Source organism: Lepisosteus oculatus, chromosome 7, assembly GCF_040954835.1.
Source record: "Lepisosteus oculatus isolate fLepOcu1 chromosome 7, fLepOcu1.hap2, whole genome shotgun sequence".
NCBI classification, from domain to species: Eukaryota; Metazoa; Chordata; class Actinopteri; order Semionotiformes; family Lepisosteidae; genus Lepisosteus; species Lepisosteus oculatus.
The window spans coordinates 7,290,774-7,303,546 of NC_090702.1; the positions used below are offsets into that span (position 1 = coordinate 7,290,774).

Below are 12,773 nucleotides of genomic sequence, written 5' to 3' on the forward strand. Positions count from 1 at the left end.
TACAGTATATGATTATTTTGTAAGATAGTGATGTTACCTATGAAGAAGTGCCATTGCCAAGTTCCAACTGAAAGTGAGAAAAGTTTCATTTATCAATGGAAACTTCCAGCCATGACGTATTGTGAGAAAATGCCAAAGATTGCAAAGAACCTATGACATGTGTACAGCACACCTCTCAGAAATGAACTACATTTTTCCACTGCCTGCCACAATGAGTATTAATCTACTCTTTCTTTCTAAAGAGCTGTCTCAGCCTTAAAGTACTGCTTCTGTTTTATTTTAATACATTAAGTCTTATACATGTTCTGCACATTGTGGCTCCCCCTTTTTCTTTCAACTGCTGCTTTAAAGAGTTGTGGGATCTTCCAAAATAACAGTGACAAAATAATGGATGCAATCTTTTGCTGCACAGGTTTTTTTCTTTCTGTAAACAGGTACTGCAATTGGCTCACTTGCTTGGCCCTGATTCGGCAACTGTAAACTTGAGTAGTAATGACTTTTCCTCAATTTACAGGAACCAAAGTTACAACATCAACCTTTGTTTGTGATCTGGCAAATCTCTGTTAAGCCATACTGGAAGGAGCTAAAAATGTAGACATACTGTATCGGAGTTAATCATTTCCAACAATGTACTTTGTCTGGGGAGCTGTGGTATTTGTTGTTTAGATCCATTATTAGTCCATACGGTGGTGTGAAAAGGTTAGTAAACCCCATGAAAAGGTTTGTCTTTTTTTACATTTTTGGTCAAAAGTATATTTGATTGTCATTTCAACAATACTGATAGATAAAGGTGATCAAATTTTAAAAAATAACATTGAAAAATTACATTTTGCGTTCACTTGTACTATTTAAATCACAGAAATCTAATTTCCTTGTGCGGAAAAAGTTAGTACACCCCTTCCTGTATCATACACCTAAAATTAGAATCAGGTGCACCAAAACAGGTGCAAATGATTAGAACATCATTAGAGAGTAACTTGGAGGACACTGCCTTCTATAAATATCAGAAACCTGTGGTCTTAGTTTGGTCTTAGTGTGACTACATCATGCCAAGATCAAAAGAGGTCTCTGAGGTCCTCAGAAGAAAGATTGTTGATACCTATGAGTCTGGGAAGGGTTTTAAAGCCATTTCCAAGCAATTTGTCTATCACTCCACTGTAGATGTCTGAAAGATCATCTACAAATCGAGTAAATTTCAAGCCACTGGCAATCAATCCAGATCAGGTCATCCCACCAAATTCAGCCCCGGAGCTGACCGAAAGATGCTGCAGGAAGTCTCCAAGAACCCCAGGATAACATCAGGGGATTTACAGCCAAGTCTTGCCTCAGTCAATGTCAAGGTACATGAGTCAACCATCGGAAAGAGACTGCACAACTTTGCCCTACATGCGAGGTCAGGAAGGATGAAGCCTCTGCTCTCAAAAAAGAATATACAGTAGATACACGACTGAAGTTTGCCAGACAACACCTAGGTGTTGATCAGGACTGTTGGAATAATGTGCTCTGGACGGATGAGACAAAGGTAGAGCTGTTTTGCCACAATGCCAGACGTCTGCCTTTGACCAAAAGAACCTCAACTGTAAAGCATGGTGGTGGAAACATTATGGTTTGGGGCTGCTTTTCTGCCTCAGGGCCTGGCCAGTGTACCATCATAGAGTCAACCATGAATTCCACATTGTACCAGAGAGTACTTGAGGAGAATGTGAGGCCATCTGTCAAAAAGCTGAAGCTGAACTGTAAGTGGACCTTGCAACAAGACAATGACCCAAAACACTCAAGCAAGTCCACAAAAGAATGACTCAAAAAGAAGAAATGTAATGTTATGGAATTGCCAAGTCAAACCCCAGATCTTAACCCCCTAGAAATGCTGTGGGGGGACTTGAAGCAGGCAGTAAATGCAAGAATGCCCTCAAACATCTTACAGTTGAAGGGGTTCTGTCAGGAAGAGTGGGCAGAAATTTCTCCAAGTCGATGTAGGCGACTGATAGACAATAACAAGAAACGCCTACAAGAAGTGGTTTCTGCCAAAGGGGGAACACCAGCAATTGAAGCTAGGGGGTGTGTATTTATTTTTTCCACATTGAATAAATGGTTGCAAAGAATAATTTTCATTGTTATTTGTTAAATTAGATCACCTTTATCTATCAGTATTGTTGAAATGAAGATCAAATATCCATGCATGCACATATGTTGAAAAACACACACCTTTTCATGGGTTGTACTTACTTTTGCACTGTACTGTATATGTTTCTGCTTTTATTTTAAAGTTGACCACTTTTTGTTGTGATTACATATGACACATTTAGTTCTAATTTTAATCTTTATGTGGACTGTTGCCATTATGTAATTGCTGTATATCAAGCTACAAAAAATGCCCAGCAATTTCAAATCAAATTAAATGAATTAAAATATGCACATTTGTTCAATATGAATATTTTAATCAAAACTAGAATGCTCAAAATTAGCTCTTTCATGGGTGAAAGAAGTTAAATGTCAGCAAAAAATGCTAAGATAAACCAAAAACTAAAATATGGTGATTGCATAAGTATTCAATGTCTTTGAGTCAATACTTGGGTGGAAGCACCTTTGGCAGCAGTTACAGATTCAAGTCTTTTGGATAGTCCCTGCCAACTTGGAGTGGTGCAATTTTCTGTCATTCTTTTTTGAAAACTTGCTCAAGGTCTGTCAGGGTGGTTGGGCATCATTCACAGGATGATGTGATTGATCATTCACAGGTGCTAGTCTCGCTGCATTGTTTGTCAGATTCAGGTCAGAATTTTAACTGGGTTACTCAAGGAAAAATAATTCCTTGTTAAGTCACTTTAGTGTATCTTTGGCCTTGTTCTTTTGGTCATTGTCCTGCTGAAAGGTGACTTTTAAGCATTTAGTAGACTGAAGTAGCTTTTCCACTAGAATTTTCCTGTACTTTGCTCCATCCATTTTTCCTTCAAACTTGACAAACTTCCCAGTCCTGGCTGATGAGACACAGCCCTGTAGCATAATGTTTCTAACACCGTGCTTTACAGTAGAGATGATATTGACTGGGTAGTGCACTGTTATGAGTTTGCACCAGACATAACGCTTTGCATTTAGACTTAAAGTTTCCAATTTTGTCTTGTCTGACCACATGTTTGCAGCAATCGCTGAAATGTTTTGTTGCAAACTCTATGCATGATTCAAGATAGATTTTTTTTCAGTAATTGCTTCCTTCTTGCCACTCTGTAATAGAGTCCAGCATTATGGAATGACCAGTGTATTGTTGACTCAGACATTTTCTCCTATCTCAGCCAGTTAACTCTTACAAATTTTCTTTTGACATAGTGGTGGTATCCCTAACCAGTTGTCTGCTTGTCTGGGTACTCAGTTTGAAAGGACAGTCTGGTATAGAGAATGTCTGATTGGTGTGATATACTTTCCACTTCTTAATGTGTGACTTCATAATGTTTAAAGTGATATTCAGTGTCTGAAAAGTTTTATACCCTTATCCAGATTTGATCAAACATGGTTACTGTACCTCACACAGACACAGACATTCTACTAATTGTGGGACTTACACACCTAATTTAGGTTTCACGTAAAACCTAAGGGAGTTAATATTTATGTAGTCATCATATTTCAGTTTTGATTTTTACTGACTTTTACAGGTACCTATAAATGTGTTCAGTTTGAACACTCAAGCTTCCATTAAAAATATTTGCACAAAAATGTGTGGATTATATTTAATTTATAATTCAACAACATAGGGGAAGGAATGAATACTCTTGCAAGGCAATTAATGTATTCCTAAAGGGTTTTTTAGAACAAGTATTTAAAAAAAACGATTTATATTTATATTCTGTGAAATTTGTAATTGATCACGTGTCATTCTACTTTGTATACTAGTTGCATGAGATTATATCAGTGCAAAGACTCAAAATATGTCTTTGAATGTCAGCGTAATGATTGAAGTTTAGGTTATCTTGTGTGTTTTGTTGTAACCCTAATAGTTTGCCCCAGGTTAAAAAAAACAATCATTTTTGGGGAAAAGTGATTCAGTAAATATTAACCTTTTTAATGAGAATGAGGTTTTTTTTTTTGGAAGCAATGCGTTATAATGCATTTTGAAAATATTACTATACAAGAACTCTGCTGTCACCTGTTGGGGTACGCAGCTCTTTTCCACACGCTTACATTAGTGATGAAGCGACATATCTGAAAATAAGGATTTAGTCTGGCTGACAGTTTAACTGAAACCCTGTCAGAATTGTTTGTCGCAAGCATGTCTTTATCTTGTGCATCTGCAACGAGAGAGCCATTTCCTATAAGATTTATTGTATGTGAACTGACCACTATGGCCAGGGGGGAGAGAGACATTTCTGGAAAGGGGCGTTTGTAAATCATGACAAAATGGAAAACCTCTGGCAGGTCATAATTCAGAATTATGCAAGCATCAGTTGCAAGACTGGAATGAGAATAAAACCAGGAAGAAAAATCTTATTTAAAATACTATTTTTTTAAAGTAACAAAATCTGTTCCTGCTTAAGATGATAAGACATGATACTAAACCTATTTGAAAGTGACATTTCTCCATGTAAAAAAAATAACTATAAACTGGGTTAGGACATACAACGTTTTGACATTGTTTAAACTAAATACTAATTACACAAAATAATTAATTTTTTAATGTGCAATGACCTATCAATTTGATGTTGGTTTGTGCCATATAAAATATTACATAACGCTAGTGCGCTTTTTGCAAGTCTTACACTACTTTTTTGTAAAAGAGATGCTGCAAATGCTGTTCTTTGACACAGTGACTTCCGTGGAGTTGCAGACATCAATATCAGCACCCTGAATCTTAAATGAGGTACTCCACTACAATGTCTTGTTTACCATTTTTTTAATGGAAATAATTCAGAGTAAACTTTGGAAATCTAGCATTGACAGACAACTGTAGGTTCATAATATTTAATACACTTAAGTTAGATTGTCATGAAGAGTTGCCTGATGGCTCGGGGGTCCAGAGTTTAATTCTGGCTCGAGGCACCTGTCTTTAGTGTGGATTGCATGTTCTTTCCATGTTTTACAATCTCCATAAACATGTGGATTGCCCTTTACTCCATATCCCTGTCCTATCTGGGGCGCAGCAATCAAATGCTTTGACTCCAATCTTGTGCCCTGTGTTCTCAGGATAACCTCCAGTTTACCATAATCCTCACCAGGATCACCAGTGGATGGTTAATTCATTATTCTTAATTCTTAATATTATTAAGTAATTATTCTTATTTTGGAGACAGGGTGCCAGTACTTATTTCATAACCCACTGCACCAAGGAAGCTTTTCAAGTCTCACAAAAAAAAAAGCCATGAGAGAATATCTACTATCTCCTCTCCTCTCCCCATACTCTCTCTGCTTGAAACGTCTCATCTTGATGATAAAACCTGAATGTTGCAATTTGCATTACTGGTAACCTGTTTAATCCTAGTCTCTGCTTCTAAATTTCTTTTGCAGTTGTGTTTTTTTCCAGTTTCTATTTTGTTTCTTTCACATTAGTTTTTATATAATTTTCTTCTCTATTTCTTGTCTGTCACCTTTCTGCTACTCACTGCCTGTCTGAAGCAATTATATGAGCCAATGCATGACTCCAACCACGCTGGCTTTAAGTGGTTCAAGGTATGATATGAATAATCCTTGTAGTTCTTCTGTTCATTTATGATTTTTGGTGACTTGCTCTCATTTAAATCTTGTGTTTATCTGTGGTTTTGTCTTTTGTTTTGTAACACTTTTGAGTTTGGTTTTTGTGGTGTGGAATCCATTGTGTCATTTTTTTTTAAACAATTACACTTTTTGTCAATGGAAGGCTGACAAAGCTGGTGGAATGATAAGCCAAAAGTAATATGCTCAAATATTATCTCTGAGAGTAATCAGCTTTTTTTCTGACCCAATAGGTCACCTGTTCAGTCATTTCCTAGGGAAACTTCAGTATTAAGTAAACAAAATAGCCCTGAGAAGGTCACTCCAGTCCTAGAAACACTGGATGTCCTCAGAGACTTTTGTCATCTAGATACAAAATGAAGTTTTTTGTGGTGTGTATAGTCAACACTTACTAAACTGTAATATCAAACTGAGACCCTCAGTTTTGTTTTTAATATGTTGGAATTGTTTGAATTGATGACTTGGCCAGTAATTGTGGTCATACAAACTAAATTATTGTTTTACTAACTGCAACTGAATGAACAAACCAGCCTACAATTTAAAATGAGCATGTAATTGAAAAAAACTAATCTCTGCTCGTAAGTATCTGCAGCAGTTTACATTTGGAAAGCTTGAGTGAAGCTACAGTATGCTTGTAAGTTCTTTAAGGTTATATAGCAATCTGGTGGAAAGGGGGTATAAACAGCTACAGTTTTTCAAACTTTTGATCTTAATAACACTCATGATTTAATTAAGTCATCCTCAATCCAATCATTCTGTATTTCTCAAGGGCATGCTGCAGGCATGTTAAGCACATAAAAATGTGGTAGAGGGCAACCCCAGATTTGTCCGTTTTTCATTACCACGGCTGTCATGTGGGCATGACTGATGAAATCAGTTAATTGGTGATCATTTCAGTTAAAAATATAGAATTGAAATTTTACAAATGCAGCCTGTTTGATCTATTCATTCAGCCTCCACAGTTTGCTATTTAAATCACGCTTATTGAAATATTAGCATGTTAATTGATCTCATTTATGCCTCGCCAGCAGACATTGGTTGTTATAACAATGTATTCACTTCCACATTAATTGCACTAACTGGAAATTCGTATGGGAAAACTTTCACAGCAGTGAGAATAGGTCCTCCTAGACTATGCCCAGAATGTTTTTCACCATACCTGGCTTCATGAAGAGTAGAATGGTTTGTAAGATCTTAATTAAATAAAGAACCACAGAAGTGACTTTGGTTAACATAGACATGCATTTTCACTGTTGAAAGTTCAAGATGTTATAAAGGGAAAGCAATTTTATTTTCTCTTTATAGTTTTTCCAAATGCTTCACAATTTGAAATTCATTTTTAATAAGTGCAGGCTTAAAAAAAGCACCCCTTACCTGCAAAAATGGTAAAGCTGCATTTAGATGGCAAAGGATAATTGCAAGAAATGTTTTATTAAAACTAAAGCAAAATGCACAGTAAACCTGAATGACAGCAGAATAAACAAATTAGCCTACTGTACAATGTAACAGATATATATGCATATATTTTTTTAAATATGTGACCTTTTATACCTTTTTTAAAAGACATCAGAAAGACACAGGTATGGGGACGTTGCGAAATTGTGCATTGTCCTGTGGGGCCGTGAACCTTTCACCATGACCTGTGATAAATTAAGTTGAAATGACCTTACAGGTCAGATAAAGAATCTGTTAGAAAATCTTGCTTCTGGGAGAGCATATCATAACTGCTTCATATCTCAACACTCTTTAGTAAGGACCATACACTGGAGACTTCAACAATCACTGCCTGCCTTTTATAAAAGGAAGGTGTTAATGTACTTCGAAATAAATTATATAGCTAAAGGCTTCTACACCCAATAGCCTTGTCAGAGCCGGCTTTAAAATTTGCCTTCAGAAAGGGTCTGTTTTTTGGCAGTTAATTTTTAACCAAAAACCAAAAAAAAAGAGAAAACAATCTGCTGTTTCATAAAATATATTTATTGGACTTCTGTTTTGACCACAAAAGCTTTCGATAATCCTAGCTTTTCTGAAAGAGTAGAATAAGACACGTTTATGAGGCTAGTGAAGTGAAACCTGTGGGAAGGAAAAGTCAAGATCTGGCAAAATGTGCCTTGAAAGCGGCCTGACATGTAGGGTTCTTACATCAATGGCCGGAGCTTCCTGGTTGAATAATAAAATTCTCAGATTTCTGGGAGAATCCATCTCAGACTTCACCACCATCGCTTTTGGAAAAATATGGCTTGCTGTGTACTGTTGCTTGCATTTTTGTGTGCTTACCATCTTCTCTTCTTTTTCTCTTTCCGTTTCTGCATTTGTAGCGTAAGGAGGCAAGTATCTGTAGACCAAAAGACAACTCTGCTTTACCCTTTTTTTGTCAAAATCAACTTTTCAGGTTGATTTTGTATCTTCTTTTCCTACTTAGTTGCTTCCAGTTTTTTTCCCTCCAGTTCTCCAGAGGAGAATCTGGTATGTCGCCTGTGAAAACACTGAAGGCATCTTTGCACCATGCGCATTGAGTTTGCTGCAGTATGAACATACTGTAAGAACAAGTTACAAACAGGAGGAGGTCTCTCAACCCATCTAGCTTGATAGTAGCTATTTTTTTGTAAAGTTTGTATTTATTCTTTTCTTTGTGAAAGAGAAGCCAGAATATCAGCTTTGACAGCATGGCTTGGTGTCTTGTTCCATATCTCCAAACCCTTAGATTAAAAAAGTACTCCCTGTTCTCAGTCATTCCCCATAATTTCCTTTGTGTCATGTGGTCCCTGATTTACTGTTGTTTCTGGAGTCCATAGATTTAATTTGATCAATCTCTTTGAGGATGTTTTATACTTGGATCATAGTCTGCTTTGTTTCAGACTAAAAATATTGCTGTTGTGGAAACAGTGAAAAAATCATATGACAAATCCATTCCCTAAACATGTTAAATACAATCATCTTTTTGTTTGAATGAGAGTAGGCTTTGAGAATATTTGACTGTAACAAGCCAAATTCTATAAGCTGGTGAAGTCATCCCCAAAAGCATTAATTGAACTGAACACAGGATCAGCACGTGGAAATTGTTGTTCAAAAAGGTTTTAGGTTGAGGAACAAGCTACTAAGTTCCATTTGATTCTCAACTCTTGAATAAAAACTTTAAACAGACAGAATGACAGGAATTTCTAAAATGGAACAACCACTGAATTCTTAGTTCCTATAACATTTGTCTTACCTGATGACCACCCAAAGGTCAAAGCAAAAGCTACAAGGCAGATGTGAGTACAGCACAAAGAATTCTTTATAACATTAGTATTTATAGCATTGGGAATCCCAGATGGGGAGTAACTGTAAAAACCTGATTACTCAGCTTAATTGCCCATCTTTTTCTGCTCCCTCCCCTCTTCCTCTCAGACCCCCTGCGCACTTCCAGGTAGCCTGCTTGCGATCGGAGTCTTTTAAAGGAAGAACAGCCTTTTCTTCCCAGCCTGACACAGTCCCCCACCGGGCCCAAATAAGTTCCGTACATGTGGTGTTAGTCATGGTGATAAGCACCATAGAAGAAGCTGAACTCCAAGCTGAGACAGAGAAACCAACTTTCCACAACATACTGGATGTATTAGTAACCCACTGAGTACAGCTTGAGGCTAAACTGTTCATTACATTGCAAAGCTCTGCTTTATCCTCCTGAACATCTGTGCATGCGTAGCACAGATAGAGATCTAGGTAGACTTTTAAGTAGGTGTTACCAATTGTGTTTGTGTGAGGCCTTTGGAGAGAATCCAGGAGGTAAAAAAATAACCTCCTGCACACTTTTTTTATAGAGAATGTTTTAACATATTTGTTTGTCCCCATTCAATGTTATGATGGCAGTTGTTTGTAGGAATCAACATACAGAACATAACAGATAAAATGAACCTCTTTGTCCTTTTGCTTTCGATACAAAGATCCAAAGCTTCAATCACAACAGTACAGACAGCCATTTAGTGTTCTTCTGGTTCAGTGCCAAAGCACTTTTAGATCTTGGTAACTGACTGCATAGAATGGAAAGAATGGAAGAGCTGGGAAAAATACAGTACAATGGTAATTTACGTTTTTTTTTTTTAAAACAGAGTCTTACTGTCAGGTGGTATTGGGAATCCATCAAAGCCAGAAGGAAAGTAAGAGGAAATGACGTCCTAGACATGTTCTTGCAGAAAGGCTGTTGCAGACGCAGAAATGTCGTCAAAGCTGACTTCTGTAATAATCTGATCCTTCATCGAAATGCAGGGCTGAAGGAGGTGACCAGGAGTACACGCAGTTAGACCAGGATGGAGGATGTTGCCCACGAGAGGGAATGAGAAAGACATGTGCCAGGACCACTGAATCGTTATTTTTCCAATATAAAACAGAAAAAATTCACTGGCGTCCATCTATCCGCATTATAACTGCGGGAGGGGGAGGGCAGAGTCTAACCAGGCTAGCTATGGGCATATGGCAGGATACACTGTCGACAGCAAACACAAACACAAACACATGCACTCACACCAGGGACAAATTTCCCAGAATCCAACCGGATCCAATCCAGAATCCAACGTTCCAGTATGTCTTTTTACTCTGGGAGGAACCTGATGCCCCCAGCAAAAACCCACATAAACAGAGGGAGACTATACAAACTGCACGTAGATAGAAGCCAGGGAATTGAAGCTCCAGACAGAGCCCCAGCCCTACAAGGCAGTACTGCTAACCACTGTGCCACTGTGCTGACCTCACTGGCTTGTGTGCAATTATTAGAAGTAGAGACAGATGATGAATTGCCAGTTAGTTACTGGTATAATAAAATTAAATTTAATAGATCAACATATACAGTAGATGTTTGGACTATGCTGGCCTATGACATTTCTTATAGGTTAGGTGTAGTGCCTGTACCTGGAGCGCTTGTCTCATTCAGATTCAGTGCACTGACACAGATGTTCAGGACAGAGCACAATTTGAGGTGTTTTATGTGAGAACAGTACTTCCCAAACTGTGTCTCTGCACAATGAAGTGAATGGATTGTTTTCAGGTGTGTCAAAGAATCAGAAGGATGTATGTGTGTGTTTTATGGACTGTAGGTTCGTTAAAACAAGTCACATTTATAAAAAATTCTAGTGCAAAAAGTCAGATTTGTTGCGTTTAAGTTATGGTTTGTTTCTATTGGAAGCAAATACATTTTATGTCTCGCAATATTAGTGCTGATTATTATAAAGTCATTTGGTGTGTTGTGAAATATTTGGAATGTTAAAAGTATCCCACGAACTGAAATACAAGAAGCACTGGTCAAGAACTCATGACTGTACAGTAAATGACTCATTTAAGACCCAGTGTGCTAATGAGAGAACATCAGAGGTCAACTACACCTCTTTCAAGCCCTTCCAGCATGTGACAGACAAGCACAATGGCAGCTAGATTGTAGAAATGAAAGTGCATGTTATTATAATTTTGACAATTGGGAAATTCTCCAAATCAATCTGAGATGTTTTGTCTTCATTATATATTTTTAATATAGTAAATGTCAGCGTGTTTGTACATTCTGAAAATGGAAAGGTTGGTTAGAAAATGATGTTACATAATTCTGTTGAACTGCACAGAAGTGGAGGTTCTGTACTTCTGAGTGGCTTTAGTCTGCATTTGCTGCTGGGCAAATCAATTTAAAGATGAAGAGTGGTGAATTGTCTGGACAAGGGTTGGTCTAAATTGCCTGAGAAGTGCAATTGCAATATAATAAAAAATACAAATATATAGTTTTGCAAAGAGGAGCACAATCTAAATTTGAAGGGCACTCCGATATCTTCAAGGAGATTTTGAACTGTGACTTTTTCAAACCTCTGCCTGAGAGTTTATCGTCTGTATTTGTATTCTTCCTGAAGACAACAGAATCTAATAATAGGGAACAGACCTATTTAATAGCTGACAACTTGGCACACTGTGATTCTACAGGGGAGATAGCTGAGACTCCCTTTGTGAAGAAAGATTTGTCTTCGAGGCATGCAGTGGTGAGTCTTCTTACTGTATGTAACATTCCATTTTTTTAATGATTGGAATTCATAGATCTAGGCAGAGGGGACGAGAATAAGTGATGTCTTACTATTTTGTTGCAGTGAGTGTGTGCTGTAGAGCACTTATGCGGAAGAGTGTGTGATGGATAAGAGTAAATACTATATGTCTGGCTCTCTTGTAACACATCAAGGGTAGGCAACAAACACGAATGAGGATGACAAAAACAGGTGAAATTGCATTAAAAGAACCTACAGTATATCGCCTTCCTCTGTTTTTACATTGCTTTCCATGCTCAGTCCTGTCATATACACTGTTAGCTCTTAGTTTAGATTAAACTGGCTGTTTATAGTTGTAAGTGAAAAGAGCATTGGAGATAAAGATTGACATGAATTGTGTGGATACTGTCTACAAATCCTTTATGATGCCACAGCACAGGGTTGCAGGGAGAATGATGGCTGTATCCCAGCAAGGTTATCTCACGTTCTTTGTAATTTTAGAACTTCCCTTGAGCTTTCTGATCAGTGTTGTGCTCCTGCTTTAGGATGCTCTCTACTTCTCTCATTGCAACCATTTGAGCCCAATGTGAGCTTCAGGCCTTTTTAAATTGCCTGCATTCAGAAGAGGAGTCTGTTTACCTGCTAGGATGCCTAGTTGTTTTTAAAAATTCAATCTACCCAATTTCACCAGTGGTGGGATGGCAATGATGAAATTGTCAAGTGATAACTGTGACTTTGTTTTGTGTCTGCTTTCAGAACCGCCTTCTGTGTCAGTCTTCCAGAAGAGAATTTGGTAGTTCTGATGTTCTCCTATTTCAATTAACAAAATTTGGACCTACTGTACTGCCCTCAACCTTGTGACCATGTGGATTTCATTCCACTAAAATATATTTATTTAATTAGTTACTACGCATAGTTTTGGGAGTAAAAACCAATGCATTGCAGTAAAATAGATAATTACCCTTACTCTCTTTCTCCCTCAACTATTTATAGTTAAAAAGTTATTTCTGCTTCATTCAAGCAATTTGTGGTCATAGGATTAATAGGAATAAGTATGATAGACATTTGAGCAGAAGCATACTGTTACTT

At 37.4% G+C, this 12,773-nt stretch overlaps 1 protein-coding gene across 11 annotated transcripts in view; it reads left to right on the top strand.

Moving 5' to 3' along the window:
• erc1b (ELKS/RAB6-interacting/CAST family member 1b) overlaps window positions 1–12,773 on the top strand; it is a 342,306-nt gene that overhangs the window by 183,475 nt on the left and 146,058 nt on the right. For 6 of the 11 annotated variants that reach the window (XM_069192087.1, XM_069192086.1, XM_069192088.1 and 3 more), the window contains one exon: window positions 5,599–5,652. The exons of the other annotated variants lie outside the window; for them this stretch is intronic. In XM_069192087.1, the coding sequence (XP_069048188.1) occupies window positions 5,599–5,652 (54 nt within the window). The remainder of the gene's footprint in view (window positions 1–5,598; window positions 5,653–12,773) is intronic. 11 annotated transcript variants of the gene reach the window in all.